Genomic DNA, 19,070 nt, shown 5'->3' with positions numbered 1-19,070 from the left:
GATAGGCACATGTGAGTGTATGCTTGTGTGCCAGAGATTGACACCGAGTGTCTTCCTCAGTTCTCCATTGTTCTGGTTTTTTTTTTTCTTTGACACAGGGTCTCGCTGAATGAATGTTACGGTCTTGTATTGAATTTTAGTTTTGTGCTGTCAAATTTCAATATGCATTATACTGACTCATTTGACTATTAGGGTATGAGTTTTATAACAAATTAGAAATTTCTTGAAATAAAATCCCCCAATTCAATTCTTCCCTACTTTTGTTCATAACATATGCAGCATAAAGCCAGTGTCTTTGTCACTGTGAAGAGACAGTGTGACAAAGGCCACCTTTTATAAAGGAAAGCATTTAATTGGAGGTTTGCTTACAGAGTTGGTCATATGATGGTTCATTACCATCATGGCAGGAAGCATGGCAGCATGCATGGCCCTGGAGCAGTATCTGAGAGCAGCATCCTGCTCCTCAGGCAGAGAGAGACAAAGAGTTACTGAGAGAGACTAGATTAGATGAACGAGAGAACTAGGTCTAGCATGGGCTTTTACTTTTATCTGCATTTATTTCATGTTGAATTTATTCCCGTGCCATAAGTTTTTGTTCCTTCAGTTTCTTCTGGGATATCTTTTTCTTCTGTGCAACCTCCTCTTCTGGCTTTGGAACAATCTGTTCCTTTTCAGTGAGGATCATTTTGATGTGGCAGGGGGAGCTCATGTACGGGTTAATCCAGCCGTGATCTCTGTAAGTTCGTCAGCGCATCTTAGGTGCTTTGTTCACCTGAATGTGCTCAATGACCAGAGAGTCCACATCTAAACCCTTCAGTTCAGCATTGCTCTCTGCATTTTTCAGCATGTGCAGCAAAAATTCTGCACTCTTTTTTGGCCACTGACCGTGTCCAGCCCCACTGTTTGGCCTGGGCTCACCTACCGACTCCACCATTGTACCGTCGGAATGGCACACACTGCTTCTTCAAAGTGACATCTTTCAGATACTTGGTGGCTTTTCAGATATGCATACCCTTGATGGCCTGGGCCGTTTCACGGGTGTTCTTAAAGTGAACCCGAAGATTTGATCCTCTCGATTTGCATGATTTTGTAGGGTTTTCTGGGTCAAGAGAGTAGCGAACCATCTTCACGGGTCACCTCTGGCCGCTTACTAGCCCATGCTTCCTAGAGCTAGCATGGGCTTTTGAAATCTTAGAATCTCAAAGGCTGAAATCTCCGCGTCTCAAAGGCATGACCCTCTGCTTCCCCACATACTTGTTCCAACAAGGCCTCTCCTAGTCCTTCTCCAATAGCCACCACTCCCTGATAACCAGGTGTTCGAGTCTATGAATCTATTGGGGCCATTCTTATTCAAACTACCATAGTCAGTCATTCTGGCATTTTGGAAGGCGTGTGTCTGTGAGCGGAGTCTGTCTTGCAGAGCTGTGCTGTGCATCTTTCATTGGTAGATTTTGTTTCAAGTGTGGTTAAGTATTAATATAATGCAACACTTTTTGTTTATTTTTTAATAACTTTTGTAGAAATCAATGCACTTAATAGCCTCATGGCAACCTGTATACTAAATATTTGTAGGACTTAAATCTTTAAAAATAATGAAAAATAAAAATAGTTTTTGTATTTTCCTCCTCTATCTCACCAGAAAACTTTTAGTGCCCTTGAGGTAGATGTAGTCCATGCAATAGACTTGAGGGCACAATTCAGAGACAGAGTCACCTTTGGGGAAGTGCAGGACAAGTCGGGACTTATGTGTTCTAGAACCTGGATTCTTTCTGCTTCATCCCCCAAGCACTGGTATTACAGGTATGTGCGGCCACCACAATTACCATGAAAAGAAAAGTCAGAAAACCCTTTTTGGTAAATGAGAAAAAAAACACTGTTGTTTTCAAATAATTAAGAAAAAGAGTTGGCAAATAAGTGCCAGCTTTATTTCCTGTGCCTGTCCCGGTTGCCTGACATCATCCCGTGGTCCTCTAGCTGCAGGCCGCGTGAAGAGCTCATGCTAACTGGCAGCTTTCATGAGTAAAACATTGCTCAAAAGACCTTATTGTTTATAAATCATCTGACCACATCTGGGAGATTGTTATGTTTAGGAAAAAACAGTCTGTAGTTACAAGTTCTGTTGTGCGAGGGCATGAAAGTCCTTGCCTTTCTTGGTTGTGAATTTGTAAATGGCCAAAGTGAACTTGCTTCTCCAACACCAATAGTATAGAATTAATTTTCTTTTTTTTTTTAATTCTTGGGTTTTGTGAACCTGCAAGAATGGAGAATCAGGCCTTTGAGGTTACTGTGGTCGGGTTCTGACTCTCATGTGACTTTGATACATAAGCAAAAAACTTCCATTTCATTCCTTTTAAATCAGTAACAGGGCCAGGTGGTGGCGCACACCTTTATTCCCAGCATTCAGAGGCAGAGGCAAGTGCATCTCTGAGTTTGAGGCCAACCTGGTTTACAAGGTGAGTTCCAGGACAACCAAGGCTACCCAGAGGAATTCTGTTTTGAAAAAAGAAAAAAAAAAAAAAAGGAGTAACAGGTTGATAAAGTTTAGGATGAAATACTTATGGCACACATTTTCTGTAACTGAAGATTGTTAAGAGTTTTTACTTATCCAAAATTAATAATACATTGATTTAATTAAGAGTACTGGCTATTCTTTCAGAGGATCTGAGTTCAGTTCCTACCACCCAAGTTGGGCAGCTCACGATGGATGACCTGTAACCCAGTTCCACATGATTTCATATCCTCTTCTGTCCTCTGGGTACTTGTTTACACGTTTATAAATACATGCATACACAAACATACATAATTAAAAATATTTTTAATGAATCTTTCCATCTGTGATACTAACACATAGTAAGAACATTCCCCTGCTCCCAAAGGTGAGAGTAGGGAGAGGCCCACAGGTTCAAGGCCAGCCTGGTTTGCTCAGTAATTAGTCACTAAAGAAAATATGCACAAGAAATCCCAGCTGAGGACCCAGCTCTCTTCACAGGAAGAGGACAGATTGGATGTTTCTATTAAGAGAGGAGCAACTTGATCATGCTCACCTTTTAAAAGGAAAATTTGGGCTGGGCAGTGGTGGTGCACGCCTTTAATCCCAGCATTTGGGAGGCAGAGGCAAGCAAATCTCTGTGAGTTTGAGGCCAGCCTGGTCTAGAAGAGCTAGTTCTAGAACAGGCACCAAAAAGCTACGGAGTAACCCTGTCTCGAAAATCCAAAAAAAAAAAAAAAAAAAGAAAAGAAAATCTGGCAGTGGAGAGGGGAGATTTTCTTTGCTATAAGGATGTAGAGACATGAGGCAGGGTGGAGCTGCCGGCAGCCAGGGCTGAGTATAAATCTCCTAACTACAAAGTCAGGTGTACTGAGGAGGCTGAGGCAAAGGAGGATTGCAAATTCCAGGGCAGCCAGGGCTATACAGAAGGATCCCCTTCCCCTGTCAACCACCAACCACAAAGTATTTTTCAGGCATAAAGTGAACTTTTTTCCCCCCTAAGGAACAGCAAGCACACTTTTCAAAGTGCAGAGTTTTAAAAATTAAAGACAAACACGGAGTGTCAGCAGCCAGGGGAATTCCAGAGCTGGGCCTCAGCAAAGCAAAACAGGAAGCTTGAGAGGGCGCTCTCAGCCCTGCTGTGTAGGCTTTGAGTAGAGTCACTGTGCTTTCTGGGACACTTCACTCTTACAGAACTCATCGTTAGCTGCCAGCCATCCAAGTAATCCCTGTCGTACTCAAAATGCTTTTCATTCTGCATGAGGTCAGAGGTCAGAGGCACAAACGTGAACAGTTGTGCCTAGAGTAGAGGTGATCAGGCGAAAGTCTTTCCTTGGACTTTCTGCAGCATTACATCATAGAGTGTCAGTAATGGAGTACTTCGGAGTAAACACAGAAGGTCTTGTCACCTGTGAGCTTTGCCATCGTGGGCTCTGTACAATTGTAAAAACGTATTTCTTCATACACTCTGTGGAACTTTAACAATTTATTTCTGGGACAAGGGGGAAAGTCAGCTGAGATACGGTAGTCAGGAGTTCAGATTTATTTTGGTTTGTTGCAGTATAAGCTATCAGAAGATTAAGGAGTGACTTGGTATATGCTGTGACAGTCGCTGCTCCCAAGATAACTGCGCGGAGCCAAGGGAAGCTCACACCATAGGAGTCCTTTTCTGTGAGCCACAGGGAAACATCCAGAGACACGTAGTGACTGCGTGGAGAAGGAACAAGAGGATGGCTGTGCTCACTTGTGTTGACTGGTGTGGGCTCCTGTGCTTGCTCCCCAACCCTCCTCCTTCTTCATCGCCTCCTGGGCCCTCACATCCTAGGGCTCTGTGGACAGCATATGCCTTTGTGAAAAGAGTGTGCAGGCAGCTTCCCACCGTGCTTTGTGTGAGAGTGGCCCTGTGGAGTGTCCATGTCCGCATCCTGCCTCAGGACTCGAATGTGCTGGAGGGCACTGAGCTGCGGCATCCCCCCCCCCCAGCCGCCTTAGTCACCCAGCAGCTGGAGTGAGTCACTTGGTGGGGGCCATGTGTGGTCCCTTCCAAGCACGCAAGTGTTTGGTGGGCATAGAGAAGGTCTTGAGGGCAGGGTGCTAGAACCTAGGGATGTCTGGAAGGAGTGACTCCAGAGCGCCAGATCTGTCTAGTGGCTGCGCTCACAGCAGAGGCAGTTGCATCTAGGAGTGTGGTTCCTGTGAAATCTTGGGAAAGGCCCCGTTCCTACAGGCCCACTGCACCGAGGGACGCAGCTGCTGCCCTCTTCTCCTCATGATGGTGTTTGCCAAGAACCTAGACGCCCCATTGGTAATCGGTTCACTTAAGATGCTGGGAAACTAGGACAGGCCCAAGACCACAGAGAAACCCTGTCTTGAAAAATCAAAAAAAAAAAAAAAAAAAAGCTGGGAAACTGATCGGGATTTGAAGTATGTCTAGGTGGGTGAACCAGAAAGAACAGCTTCTGAAGGCAGATTTAATGAAAATTTAATAGTTAATAGCAAAAAGAAAAGGGGAACAAGGCCATTCCATATCCTCTTTTGCTTTAGTTCAAAGGCTCTTTTACAGAACCATGCTCTATTGCCCCAAACAGGAACAGTGGGAGGGAAGTAGGGTGAGCGTGGTGGTGCAGACAGACAAACTGGAATTGGGTGAGCAAAGTGTAGACACAGGGTCTGGCTCCTCTCTTGGCTTTCTGTTACCTTTTAAATCTTAATCTCGAGTAAGGATACTTCTACTACAGGCCTGGAGGTTAAATTTAGAGAAATAAAACACGAATGACCTGGGTGTGGTGACACACACTTTTAATCCCAGTGTTTGGGAGGCACAGTGGGGGGATCTCTGAGTTTGGGGCCCTGTGTACATAAAGGAGTTCCAGGATTGCCAGGACTCAGGCGAGACCTGTCTAACAATACAGAAAAAGACAGGTGAGAGTGTGGCCTCACCGTGTTAAAGGCTGCTCTGCAGGTACCCACAGAGGCTTAGCACACGCCAGTGACATCTGAGAGTGAGCTCCTGAAAAACCATCCTAAGGACCAGGGAAAAAATGGCTTAGTGGGTCAAGGTGCTCGCCATGCAGGCCCAGTGACCTGAGTTCAAGCCCCAGAACCCGTTTAGAGGTAGGAGAGAACAGACCCCACAGTCGTCCTCTGATCCCCACAGGTGCCCCGGCAAGGCCTCCCCATAGCAGTGATGGTTATTACTGCTCTGCTCTGGAGTTGCAGTCGGTGAGGAGGCCAAGGCCTCCTTGTTAAGTAAGACTTGGAGTGCTTGCTGTGCAGAGGAGCCCTTTAGGTTTGGAGGTTGAATTGTTGTGTGTGTGTGTGTGCAGGTTCTTGAGGCCAGAAGAGGGTGTTGGAGCCCCTGAAACTGGAACTACAGAGAGCTGTGAACTGTGGGTGCTGGGAATAGAACCCGGGTCCTCTGCAAGAGCAGCCAGTGCTTTTAACTGCTGAGCCATAAAAAGCTATGCATATCTGCTAACCCAGGGAAAGAATGAAGAAGATCCTTGAAGCTTGCTGACCAGCCAACTTAGTCAGTCAGTGAGCTCCAGAGAGAGACCCTGTCTCAAAAACGAAGTTACACTGGACTTGGGGGTATGAGCCTTTGATCCCAAAACTCAGGAGGCAGGTGGATCTCTGTGAACTTGGGGCCAGCCTGGAATACATAGTGAGTTCCAGGTCAGCCAGGCAGTGCTATGTGAAGAGACCTTGTCTAAATAAAAATCTAAGGTAGAGACTGAAAGGGAAATAAAGGGCGGTGTCTATAAATTCTGTTTATATACTTATCAAATTTTCAAAGAATAAAATAGAACAAAACGTCTAAAAGGAACCTACTCACATCCATGCTCGTGTAAACACCTCTAAATTTAGTGCCGTGATGGCGCACGCCTTTAATCCCGGCACTCGGGAGGCAGAGGCAGGCAATCTCTTGAATTTGAGGTCAGCCTGGTCTACACAGAGAAACCCTGTCTTGAGTCCCCCCCCCCAAAAAAAAAACCCCTCAGTGGGTCATTAAAAAGAGACATGAGAGTAAGAGGGGCTATGGGGGAAGGGTTCAGTGGGGGGAGGGCTAAGAGAGGGTGATGGGCATGAGTGCAATCAAAATACACTACATACACATATAAAGTCCTCAGAGTAAGTTTTAGTTTTTCGACACAGGGTTTCTCTGTGGCTTTGGAGCCTGTCCTGGCACTAGCTCTGTAGACCAGGCTGGTCTCCAACTCAGAGATCCGCCTGCCTCTGCCTCCCGAGTGCTGGGATTAAAGGCGTGCGCCACCATCGCCCGGCTTTTTTTTTAAGTCTTTTTTTTTTTTCCAGAGTAAGTTTTTTTTTTTTTTAAAGATTTATTTATTTATTATGTATACAACATTCTGCCTCCATATATGCCCACACGCCAGAGGAGGGCGCCAGATCTCATTACAGATGGTTGTGAGCCACCATGTGGTTGCTGGGAATTGAACTCAGGACCTCTGGAAGAGCAGTCAGTGCCCTTAACCACTGAGCCATCTCTCCAGCCCCAGAGTAAGTTTTAAAACAGCTCACACTCCAGCCTTCAAGAGTCAACTTCGGAAGGGAGCGAGTTATTTTCCTTTAAACTGTTATGAAGAGACAGTGTAAAATAGTGAATGAAAACAAACTCTGAGATCTGCCCCCCACCACATACACACACACACACAGAGCGAGCAAGTGAGCGTGCATGCTCTAGGAACAGCAAGGAAGTTCAGAATCCCTGTCGTTGCATAGTTACTGGGAATAAAGCCTGTCCAACTCAGAGAAGGCACATGCCGTCGCTCAACTCTGGGGAATCAGACATTTCCAAAGAAAAGTATCCTGCTGCTTTTAGGCTTATTCTGCAACGATAAAAATCAAGATTGTGCCATGTACATGTGAATTCTCCACTTCTGTGTGTTTATAGCAAGTCATGTTTAGACAGAATCTGCCGTGTCAGACTTTAGGACTCACTGAAATGGCAGCAACATTGCAGTTTTGTGGACTGGATGTTGTGTCCTGAGGTTCCATTCCTATACAGTTCAGTTTGCTGCCAGTTTTGGGGTGGTGTGCTATTACAAGAGAAGTGTGAGCAGGCTGCTGTGAGGACAGCGACCCCGCTACAGTTGTAGCTACTCTTCGTGTCCTATCTGCAGGATCTGTGCAAACCTTGGATGAGCAGCAGGGAAGGGGCAGTCCTGATGCAGGGAGTGGCTGTCAGCTTGGCTGCTCACTGGGAAGCCGTCCAGCACTGCACCCGTAATCTCAGCACTAGCACAGTGACTTCTAGACAAGCTTCCACTGTGTAGATGAGACCCTGTCACAGAACTGACATGGAGTGGTCAGATACCAAGAGGCAGGCCCAGCCTTGTTGAGTTTGGGCGTCAGTCACCGTGCTGTAAATGGACCAGAACTAACTCTGGCCCTCACCGCAGGCCAGCTGAATGACAGATTTATTCCAGTGTGGAAGGGTTAGGGTACCCAAGTAATGACGCCAGAGTATAACCAACTTGTTTTAGAGCTGGAAAGTTGTGTTTAAAGTCAAGAGCACTGTGGTCAAGTCACACATGTTCTTGGTTAATGGTGAGGATAATTTTGCATTTGTCGTATAAGTTATTTCTGACATAAACATACATATTAATGGTGTTATACGATGTTTGGTGTTTATATGTATGGTGTGCAGACAGATAAAATATTTCCTCAAACATCTGTTATTTCAACTAGTCATGGCAGTGAATGCCTTTAACCTCAGAATCTGGGAGAGAGGCAGGATGGTCAGGAGCTGAAGGCCCATCTGGGCCACAAGAGACCCTGTCTTAAAATAAAAAAGCAAAACTATTTTTTTAGTTTTGTTTTTGAAAAGATCTCATAATGTAGCCCAGGCTGGCCTCAAACCAAAGGTCCTTTTGCCCCAGCCTTCTCAGTGTTGGGGTTGCAGGTACGTTACCATAGTATTATATTGTTAATATATTTATGTATTAATAATTACCTTATTATATTATTCATATGCACATATATTAATAATATATGACAAATTAATATTAGTAAGTAAACTTATTACTTACTGCTCTATGCTAAAGTTTCCAGATGCTCCTTCAGATAAAGCTGTACTTACGTGTCTGCGTACATTGCAGCGTCACGGGGAGTCAAAGGGCAGCCTTTGGGATTTGGTTCTCTCCACCATGGATTCCATACACAGGTTTTGTGACGTGCATAACAAGCGTGGTCAAGCCATCTTGACTACTCACCCTTAAGAGAGAAATTAGTGTGAGGATTGGCTTTTCAGACTGCTGTGGAGGAAGAAGACCATTTCTCAATATGTTATTTCTCGTATTTTAGAAAAGGCGACGACGGATTGACCGAAGTATGATTGGAGAGCCAACCAACTTTGTGCACACAGCTCATGTAGGATCCGGAGACCTGTTTAGTGGGATGAACTCAGTAAGTGTGTTGGTGGGACATGGCCCAGGGGAAACTGTCTTGACAGACTCAAACCTTTGAAATGATTTTTTTTTAAACTTGTGCCCCTTTTAATAACATCGTGTCAAGGGAGTTCGGAACTAGATTATGCCATTCAGATTAAAAACAAAATTGCCGCACAGACCTTTCCTGCCGTCACTCCTAGCAATATCATCTAGTTGTCTAGCAGTTGCTTGTACATATTGACACTGTATTAAATATGCTACTAAATAGAATACAGATGACTTCATATTCATGGGAAATGTGCTGGCTGATATGCAAAAGTCAGGCTGCGTCATGCAGGAACAGCCACACTCAGTGTGAAAATACGTCTTAGATTTGGAATGGGTTGGTTAATGATTGGTTCTTATCGCGCCATGGGACTGCCAGGTGAGCTTTGAAATCAGTGTTTAATCCCAGTGCTCAGAAGGAGAATCTCTCGAGTTCAGAGGCCAGCCTGGTCTACATAGTGAATTCCAGGACAGCCAGGGCTGCATAGAGACTCTGTCTCTAAAAACCAAATAGGTAAATATTAATATTTACCCTCTGGTTGTGAACTGCTTTTTACATACTCTTTTAAAGATTTAGTTATTGTGTATGTGTTTGTATGCATGTGTCACACATGAGCAGAGGCCAGGAGGAGGGAGTGTGATCCCCTGGAGCTGGAGTTACAGGAAGTCACCTGACATGGTTGGGTCCTCGGAGCAGAGCTTGGGTCCTCTGCAAGAACTATATCACCCTTAACCACTGAGCCATCTCTCCAGCCCCACATTTTTATTTAAAACTATAAACTGGCTCATTAGCTCAGGCTTCTTATTAACACTTATAACTTATATTAGCCCATTATTCTTGTCTGTGTTAGCCACATGGCTTGGTACCTTTTTTGGCGAGGCAGTCACATCTTGCTTGCTCTGTTCCAGCCCCACATTTACTCCATAAAATGTCAGTTTTCCCTGAAGGAAGACGTTAGAATGCTGGAGGTGTTGGCTTCTGTGGTGGAGGTCTTTCCTGCTAAGCAGATCGTTGGGATTTGCACACATCTCTTCAGGGCAGCAGACATTTGCCATGTCGGGTCCTTGGTTATAAAGTACCTGAAATGATGAAGGAGAACTGCTGTATACATAGAGAGATTTAGTGCATGCCCGAGTAGATCAGTTCTCTCATCCGGACTCTTCTGTAGTGTTCGTCTAAGGGTACCAAGGAGGACCCCGGTATTACTGAACTGACAGTGTTGTAGAAGCAGAATTAGATGTTGTCTTACCTAGGGTTTCTGTTGCTGTGAAGAGACACCATAACCATGACAGCTCTTTTAAAGGAAGACGTTTAATTGTGGTTCAGCTTACAGTTCAGAGGTTTAGTCCATTGTCATCATGGCAGGCAGCATGCAGGCAGACGTGGTACTGGAGAGGGAGCTGAGAGTTCTGCTTCTGGATCAGGAAGAGAAACTGAGACAACACTGGCCAGGTTTGAGCATCCGAGACCTCAAAGCCCACTCCCAGTGACACACTTCCTAATAGTGCCAGGCCATTTTCTTTTGGTTTGTCACAGTTGTGTTCAAACTTCCCAGCCAGGATCAACAGAACTGGGCATAGAGTGGGTAATGAGTGTCTGGTACATGCAGACTCCTTGTCCCTCAGTGACGAGAAAACAAGGGAGCTGTTTGTCGCTCCCGTTACAGTCTGTGGAGGGCCTTGTTGAGTGTCACAGCGTCCAGAGGGACAGCTGCCCGTGTGCTGGAGAGCAGGGAGGAGACAGCACAGGCTGGGATCCTCTCTGGGTGCTGTGCATATTTATTAGATGCTCATTATTATTTTTCTCACCAATAAGTATCTTCACTTCAGAATTGACCTTTTTTGAGACAGGTTCTAGAAATGGAGGCTGAGCTCGTCTTGAACTTGGATTGCTGCCTCAGGCTGTGTGTATGCTAACACATTACTTAGGTACTTCATATGAGTAAATTTAGCTCTGGTGTTTGGTAACCCTTGTTTTTCTTTAAAATCCATCTCAGCACCCTGCTGTTGGAAAGCATCCGTAGGTCTGCTGCTTGCTCCAGCTCAGGTGGAGCCCCTTGTGCTGACAGCATCAGGTGGCGGCAGGGTCCGCCCTGCAAGCCCCTGGAGTCTTCTCTGGGACTGATGTTCTTTCTGTAGAGCCAGTATGTCCCTTTTTGGTACTGGTTTCATTGAATGAGCCTGCTGTTTCCCTGCAGAATGCTGAATTCTTACTGACCATTCCCACTTGATAAACCTGTGAGAGAAACTGTGTTTTCTTGTATGAGTAGTGACAAGAAGACAGAACCATGAATAGCAATGTTATTTTACCCAGACAGACATTCCCACCCCATCTGTGTTCTGAGACTGGAGCAGGTGCCTCCCTGGCCTGCACTGCATCACTGATGGACCCACTGAACACACGGCTCTTCCCAAGCCTGCTTTATTGACTTATTTAAATAAACATATGCATACATTTATGTGTATGTTTATATATATTATATAAAAATTAATTGTATGTATATATGAAATATATTTTTATTTTCTGTGCATTGGTGTTTTGCATGCTTGTATGTCTATATGAGGGTGTCAGATTCCTGGAATGAAAGTTTCAAACAGGCATGAACTGCCATGTTGGTACTAAGAATTGAACCTGGGTACTCTGGAAGAGCAGCCAGTGCTCTTAACCCCTGAGCCATCTGTCCAGCTTTGATTTACTTACTTTTGATGTGTTGGTGCTGTGTTTACAGGTATGGACTGCCCTACCTGCAAACTTACTTTTTAATTTCAACTTCTTGCTGCAAAGAGTTCTGTGAGCCTTTAGCAGTAGTTTTAAAACACGGTAGATAACACCTGCAGTCACGTGACTGCTCTCAGCACTGATAAGTTGATTATTAGGAGATTCTGACCCTTCAGTTTGACACTGCAGAATTGCTGCTTTGCTTGAGGAAACATATCTTTTTCTTCTTAGACTTGTGTGCTTTATGAGTTTGCAAGTCTTGAGCAGGTGGGCCTGGGGCATCTGTGGAGCCTGTGCGCACATCGGCTGCAGACTGCTAAGGGGCTGAGGGACAGTGGTGAACACAGGTGTCCAGGGGTAGTGTGTGCAGTGCTCCACGGAAGTCCGTGTCCCAGAGTAACGGAAGTGGGGCTGGAATGGCGGTGACAAACTAAAAGATGGCGTTTGCATCTGCTCCAATACCGTGCAGTCCACAAGAACGTGACTCTGGTTTCACCACAGAGCAGAGGCTGACAGGATTAAAAAGCAAACATGCCTGTAGTGTGTCTTTGATGAAGGGAAGGTGGCTAAGATGCCAATCTACTAGGGTTCTGCATCAGAATGAGTGGCTGAGGCGGTACAACCACAAGTTGAAGGCCAGCTTGGGCTACAGGAGATCTTGCCTGGGGGAAAACCAAAAGCAAACAGAAAAAAAAAATGCCAAGCAACAACAAATCATTCCATGCTGGCCTCACCATTTGCACTCTGGCGGAAAAAGCTGAGGTGTCTGAGGATGAGTTTGTACTTTGCCTGCATACACATCCGGGGGGGGGGGGGGTCACTCCCTTGACCACCTGGTCCTTCTGAGCCTCTTTTGTCCCTTTCTGTTTTAGGTCAGCTCCATTCAGAATCAGATGCAATCCAAGGGAGGCTATGGAGGCGGCATGCCTGCCAGCGTGCAGATGCAGCTCGTGGACACGAAGGCAGGATAGCCCTGGTCCCATCACCCGTGAGTACCTCACAACTGGGCGAGCCTTAGTTAAGTCTTAGTCGGATGATCTTTGTGTCCTGGGCTCATGCTCCATTTTAGGTTTAGATGTCCGGCTTTCTTCTATTGGGAGGCCTTGAGGAGCAGGCAGCATCTGGGGAGGGGAGGCTTCACCTGTGTCTCTGTGACACGATGCTGTGTGTCCTCTTGGCAGAAGCACTGATGCTGTGCACAGCAGCCTCATGAAAAATAAAAAGACTACTTAAAAGAAGGATTTACCTAAGAGGGTAAAAATAATTTTAATTTTTGGTCAGATGGCTCCTGCCTTTAATCCCAGCACGTGGGAGGATTTCTGTGAGTTCAAGGCCAGCCTGGGCTACGTAGAGAGACCCTGTGTATAAAACAAACAAATAACCCAAAAAGTAATAATCTGAATTTTTCTCTTATAGGTCAGAATTTCTGTATTTTTTCTGTCCACAGTTCTATAATATTTTTGTCTTGTGATTGGATTTCCTTTATTTTAATTATTAAAAAGAAGCGTGGCGGCAACCTGTTCACCCCTGTGATCTCCAGCAAGACGTTCCTGCTCCGAGGAAGGCAGCGTCAGCAGCCTGCATGCCTGGACTCTGACAGAGTTCTTTGGATCATAGCTGAATTTTCAATGTTTAATCGACACGGATCGGATCTTAGCATGGTCTTTTTGTGACTGCTAGCACTGTTTTATAATTTTCCCATTTTAAACCTTTTCATTGCGCCTCCAGCCCCTCCGCCTTATGTTTCCCTGGTGAGCAGAGGCCTGTAGTTGCCGCCACTCTTTATGGATATTTTGAAGGTGTGAGGCCCACAAGCACAGTAGTCCTTTTCGTCTGTTGGAGACCGTGTGTCCGCACACTCTGTGGTGCTGCTCAGAGGGGACCCGCGGGATGCCAGACTGGCCTGAGCGGCCTGAGGGTGCTCTTTATAGATAATCACAGCGATAGAAGCCTGTGTTCCAAAGGCAGTCGAGTGGCTGTAAATGTTCGGTGTATTTATTTGGTGTGTAAGGACCTGTGATTGTGAACAGATAGTTGTATATCTGAGTGTTGTGGTGAAGCCCATCCAGTTTCCCGGCATCTTTGTCCTGTTAGCTCTTCACTCTGTGTGTACTGTCTGTTTCTGTTAAAATTCTGGCCTCTGCTACCAGCTCTGACTTGCAGAGCCCTTGGCCTTCCAGTGTTCCACTTACTAGGGAGGCAATGGCAGCCTCCAACAGCAACCTGCTGCCTGGCTGATTCACTGACAGTGAGCAGCCCTCACAGTGACTTTCTGTGGTTCGCAAGAGGCCTTTGCTCAGGTCCTGTTCTGTCCCTCCTCCCAGTTAAGTGTAGTTAGCTGGGCCCTGTGGCCCATGTTCCTATCTAACTGCCTTTGATAGCTGAGCATGCATTCGGAAGATGACCATAACTGAAATCAGAGTGCTGAAGGCAGTTAGGTCCTTGTCTAGAGAAACTGTGATCATTTCTGCCTTCGTCTGTCCCGTCCTGAGAATGCTGCCTGAGGAGCCAGGAGGCCAGTGCAGGCAAAGCCGACACCTTTCTCCTGCATTTCTTCTCAACTTAACTTACAGTAGGGTGGGACACTGGATATTCTTACCATTCATAGGTGTCAGTCCCCAGCACAGAGAGAACCTGTCAAGGAGAAACATTTAGTTCACTGTTGTCTTTAACTCACCTCGTGGACACTGCACTCTTGAGTTTGTCATTTCGCTTAGGCAGGGTGAAGCTCCTGCTAGGGCACTGCTGTGTGCAAACTTTCTGTAGGACAGACAGGGATTTCCTGGCATCTTCAGCACTGACGGATGGGGACAGCACAGGGAGCCATTGTCCCCTCCCCCATCACTCTGCTGCTCCAAGGCCAGTCGTTAATAAGCCAAAGGCTGCGGAGCCTGTGCTGGTCCTGCAGCTGCCTCAGACCTCTTCTCACCACAGTGACACTGTACACAGTGCACCAGCCAGGTGCCCTGGAAGGTTCCAGTAAAGTCAAGAGAATGTACACGGTAACTAACCTCGTACATGATGGTTTTCTATGGAGGCTTAAGGATGCAGGGAGGCAACCTTCACACCTCCCTACCTGGGATTGTAAACCTTGGGAACTCATTTGTTCCCTCATAGTAACGCATCTCATTTTTAAATTGGAGCTATTAGGATTTTGTACCCAGAATTTATTATATTGTTAATACTTTTCTGAAATACATGGTAACAACTTGTAAGCACCACGTGGATTCTGGTAGCAACAATGTGCTGGGCGCGGCTTCTCCAGTGGGCCTGGGGAGTTTTGTCCGTTAGCTTCCCTGTGGTTGGTGTAGAGCGGCCTCCATGTGCTCAGTGACTTCTGCTCAGCACCGGGAGAGAAGATGGACGTATTTTTATAATAGAAGCATACTTTTTTTGTACATTGTGTTCATTCTTGAATAAAGTGAGCTCACTGTTGGCTTGTAGATATTAAAAAGAAAGTATTGATTTTGATTCAATAAATGTTTTCTTTTAGTCCTGGTTTGGATTTTTCCTTTCTTTTAATGAACTTACATAGAACCTTTCAGCATTACTCCCTCTCCAGTGGCAATCCATGGATACAGACAACTCACCATCCTTTCCTGTAAGAGGATTCTTGTTTGTAAGCTGCGTGAGGCCATGAAATCCTCTCGTCTGAGAGGCTGTATCAGGAGAACTCTGTTCATGCCTCATGCCAGCCTTCAAGACTCTGCTCCAAAGAAAGTTCAAAGTCCGTAATTTAATCTTTTGAAGGTGGGTTTCACTACGTAGTCTTTGCTGGCCTGGAACGTGCTGTGTAGACCAGGTTGGCCTGAAACTCCTACACCAACTAATCCTCCTGCCTCAGCCTCTGAGGGACAGTAAGAACGTGTCAGAGGACAGACCTTACCTGGACTCGTGGAGCTCAGGTCACCAGGCTTGACAAGTCTCCGGCAACAGCGTCTCCTTGGTCCCGTCAGAGCATCCTGTTGGAATGGAATCCGTATGGAAGCCTTGACTTGATGGCTTCGGGAAGGATGACAGTGAATCTGGCGGTAGGAACTAGCAAGCTAGCTAAATGCCCTGTGATCCAGGTCCACGGTGTCATTTTAATGGGAGCCCTGCAGGAGCCAAGGGCACGTGGGTCAGGTGGGTTCAGAGCTGTCACACGGAATTCCTTAAATAAGAAAGATTTTTTAAAGAAATATTTGTTAACAAGATTTGATAATTTGTCCTCTATGTCCTAAGAGACACTGAAAGAGTTCACTTCAAATGAAGGTCTTTTCAGTGGCAAGATGGCACAGTGGGTACAGCTGATGGCCCTGAGCGTGAGCCCCGGGATACAGATAGTAGACCTGAGAGTGAATTCCTGCCCTCTGACCTCCACACAACACCACTCTACGCCCATGCCTCCCCCACAATCTGATCGCCAAGTGACCTAACGTGTGTGAGAATGGTTCCCAGGGCTGAGAGGCTGAGTGGGAAGAAAGAGCACTGGCTGCTCTTGCGCAAGACCTACGTTTGGTTCCAACACCTACATGGTGGTTCTCAGTTGTCTTCAGCTGCAGTTCTGGGGGAATCCAGTGCCACCTTCTGACCTCCTTGGCGCCTGCGCTCATTTGCATGTAGTTACATACACATACACACAAAAAGAAAGATAACAAGATTGCCTACTGATGAAATACGTAAACAAAAATAAATAAATGTGGGGGTAAATATAATAAAGCTTCGGGATGGTGGCACTCACCTTTAATCCCAGCATCCAGGAGGCAGAGGCAGGATCTCTTGTGAGTTCCAGGTCATCCTGGTCTACACAGTCAGACCCTGTATTAGAGGGTCAAGAGAGAGGGAGCATTAAGAGAAATAAAGGGATATGACTAGGGAATAAGTCAAAGTGTCTGTTTATAAATGATCAGATCTTATAATTAAAAGACCACATTTGAAAACAGGTCTGGTAAAGAGCATACAAAGATCATAACTTCTATGTAGATCATAACTTCTATATAATCAGTTAAAGAGTCCTACTCAAAATGGAGGAGGTAGAAGATCTCTATAGCAAAAACCTTGAAAGAATGGGGCTGGGGAGGAGGCTTAGTGGTCAAGAGCACTTACTGCACTTACCTGGTACTCATAGGATCCATGTCTTCCGGCCTCTGCAGGTATCTGCTTACACATGTGCATACACCCGATTAAAAATAAATCTTTGAAAAATTATACCTAAGCCAGACATGGCAACACACTTGAGAACTGGGGATCCACGTCTGCTCTAAAAAACTGAAGCTGATGGCACCTTCCCCAGCTTAAACCCGATCGGCATATAACCAACAGTCTCACTTGGTATGTAGCCAGAAGACCAGGAGTGTGCTCTAGAAAGAATATGAACACCTGTGTGCACGGTGTCGTTCCTTACAGATGTGACCTGTGTGCTTCACAGCAGCAGGGCAGTTAAACACAGCATGAACATACAATGGGAAATCGGCCTCGGTAGAAGGCAGCTGGTGTTCTGCTGCTGTGAAGAGAAACCATGACCAAGGTCACTCTTATTGAAAAAAAAAAAAAGCATTTAATTGGGGGTTGGTTTACAGTTTCACAGACTTATTAGTCCATTATCATCATGGCAGGGCGCACGGTGACACACATGACTGGTGTGTACATGGAGCAGTAGCTGGAAGCTTTATGTCCTGCTCTGTAAGCAGCAAGCGGGGGCGGGGGGGGGGAGACACTAGAATAATTCCAGTGGCATTATTTCTCCACAAGACCACACCTACTCCAATAAGACTGCCCTCAAACAGTGCCACTGCCAGATGACTAATCACTCAGACATATAAGATATGTAAGCCTTTGGGGCCATCCCCATTCAAGCCACTACCGGACCCATAGATGCTATCCCATGGGTCAGCATAGGGACAGGAAAAGTGAAGTAAGCAAGTCACAAAAAGTCAAACAGAACTTCAGTTATGCAAGCAAACAAGTCGCAGCTACAGGAGCAGGATGGGACTCAGATAAAGAAGTGTTTGTGAATGGATTCAGTTCCAAGACATGGAGATGCAAAGACTGGTTAGAAAATTCAAAGCCGCTAACACCACTGAAGCACACATATAGTCAAGGTAATTCTAACATCATTTGTGTTTTGTCACAGTTTTAAATTCCCTCCTGCCCTGGCCCCAGTAAACACTCAAGGACTGAGAATCTTCCTGCCTTGTGAGGGAGAAGTCTGTGGGCACCGAGACTGGTGGCCCAGTGGCAGCTGAGCCTCTTCTACTGCAGCCGCAGTCAGGTACACCTGCTTCCTGGCACCTTTCCAGGCTCCCCTCCCTCCCACCATCCCTCTTCTAACCGCACATCAAACTCCAGGGCACTGGAGCTGAAGCTGGGTGAGCACTTGATCAACATTCATAGAAACTCGACTTCAGCCCTTAACTGAGCTGTCAAGTTCAGCCCCGAGGATCCATCATGTTACGGAAACAACTAAAAACTTTAATATTTTTTATCATTTGTTTTTCTGCGCATTAGAGATCGAATCCAAGGGCTACAGAGACGGCTCAGCGGTGAAGAGCACCGACTGCTCTTCCACAGAACCTGGATTCAATTCCTAGCACCCACACGGCAGCTCACAACTGTCTGTAACTCTAGGTCCAGGGGATCTGACACCCTCATGTACGTATGCAGGCAAACACCATTGCACATAGTTAAGTTAAAAAAAAAAAAAAGCTGGGCGGTGGTGGTGCTCACCTTTAATCCCAGCACTTGGGAGGCAGAGGCAGGCAGATCTCTGAGTTTGAGGCTAGCCTGGTCTACAGAGTTCCAGGCCAGTCAAGACTATAGGGAGAGATCCTGTCTCAAAACCTAAAAATAAATAAAAAAGGTTGAGTCCAAATTACAAACATAGGCTAAAGCAATAATTTGGTATTACCTGTGGACATACTATTATGCCGTTAGACGGCTCCGTAAATTTCCAGGTAAGCCTTATATGAAACATAAGGAGCCTCTATGGGTTATGCAGCATGTAGAGCTATTTGTCATATGAACATTTTCTCCTGCCTGCCAGTTCCCAAATAACCACTCAGAGGCTTAATATTACTTATAAATGCTTGGCTGATAGCGCAGGCTATCTCTACTAGCTAACTCTTACATTTGAATTAACCCGTATTTCTTATTTACCTTCTGGCACGGGCTCATGGCTTGTTACCTCATTTTCTACGCGTTCTGTTTCCTTTATGTCTGCTCCAGACTCTGCTCCACCCTTCGTTTCAGAGTCCTCTGTGTCTGGCTATCCTGCCTGACTACCAGTCTGTCAGCTTAACCAATGAGAGTAATACATATTCACAGTGTGCGGAAGGATTATTCCACAGCAATCGTAATCATCATTAGGTTGATGCTTAGAGCATCTAATGAAATTTAGATTGCTATGATGCTGGAGTTAGTACTGAGA

General features: G+C 45.7%; 1 protein-coding gene and 1 pseudogene across 2 annotated transcripts in view; one reads left to right on the top strand and one right to left on the bottom strand.

Moving 5' to 3' along the window:
- Cdc42se2 (CDC42 small effector 2) overlaps positions 1-15,161 on the top strand; it is a 71,376-nt gene extending 56,215 nt beyond the window's left edge. For both annotated transcript variants that reach the window (XM_050157722.1, XM_050157721.1), the window contains 3 exons: positions 8,813-8,914; positions 12,535-12,650; positions 13,079-15,161. In XM_050157722.1, the coding sequence (XP_050013679.1) occupies positions 8,813-8,914; positions 12,535-12,633 (201 nt within the window). In that variant the 3' untranslated portion in view covers positions 12,634-12,650; positions 13,079-15,161. The remainder of the gene's footprint in view (positions 1-8,812; positions 8,915-12,534; positions 12,651-13,078) is intronic.
- On the bottom strand, positions 541-1,794 carry LOC126510952 (60S ribosomal protein L17-like; annotated as a pseudogene).
- Positions 15,162-19,070: the final 3,909 nt, after the last annotated feature.

This window comes from Alexandromys fortis, unplaced genomic scaffold (assembly GCF_014885135.2).
Source record: "Alexandromys fortis isolate MF-2015 unplaced genomic scaffold, M_Fortis_MF-2015_v1.1 scaffold_103, whole genome shotgun sequence".
NCBI classification, from domain to species: domain Eukaryota; kingdom Metazoa; phylum Chordata; class Mammalia; order Rodentia; family Cricetidae; genus Alexandromys; species Alexandromys fortis.
Note: the sequence above shows the minus strand (reverse complement) of the source record. Positions and strands in the feature narration are given on the sequence as shown.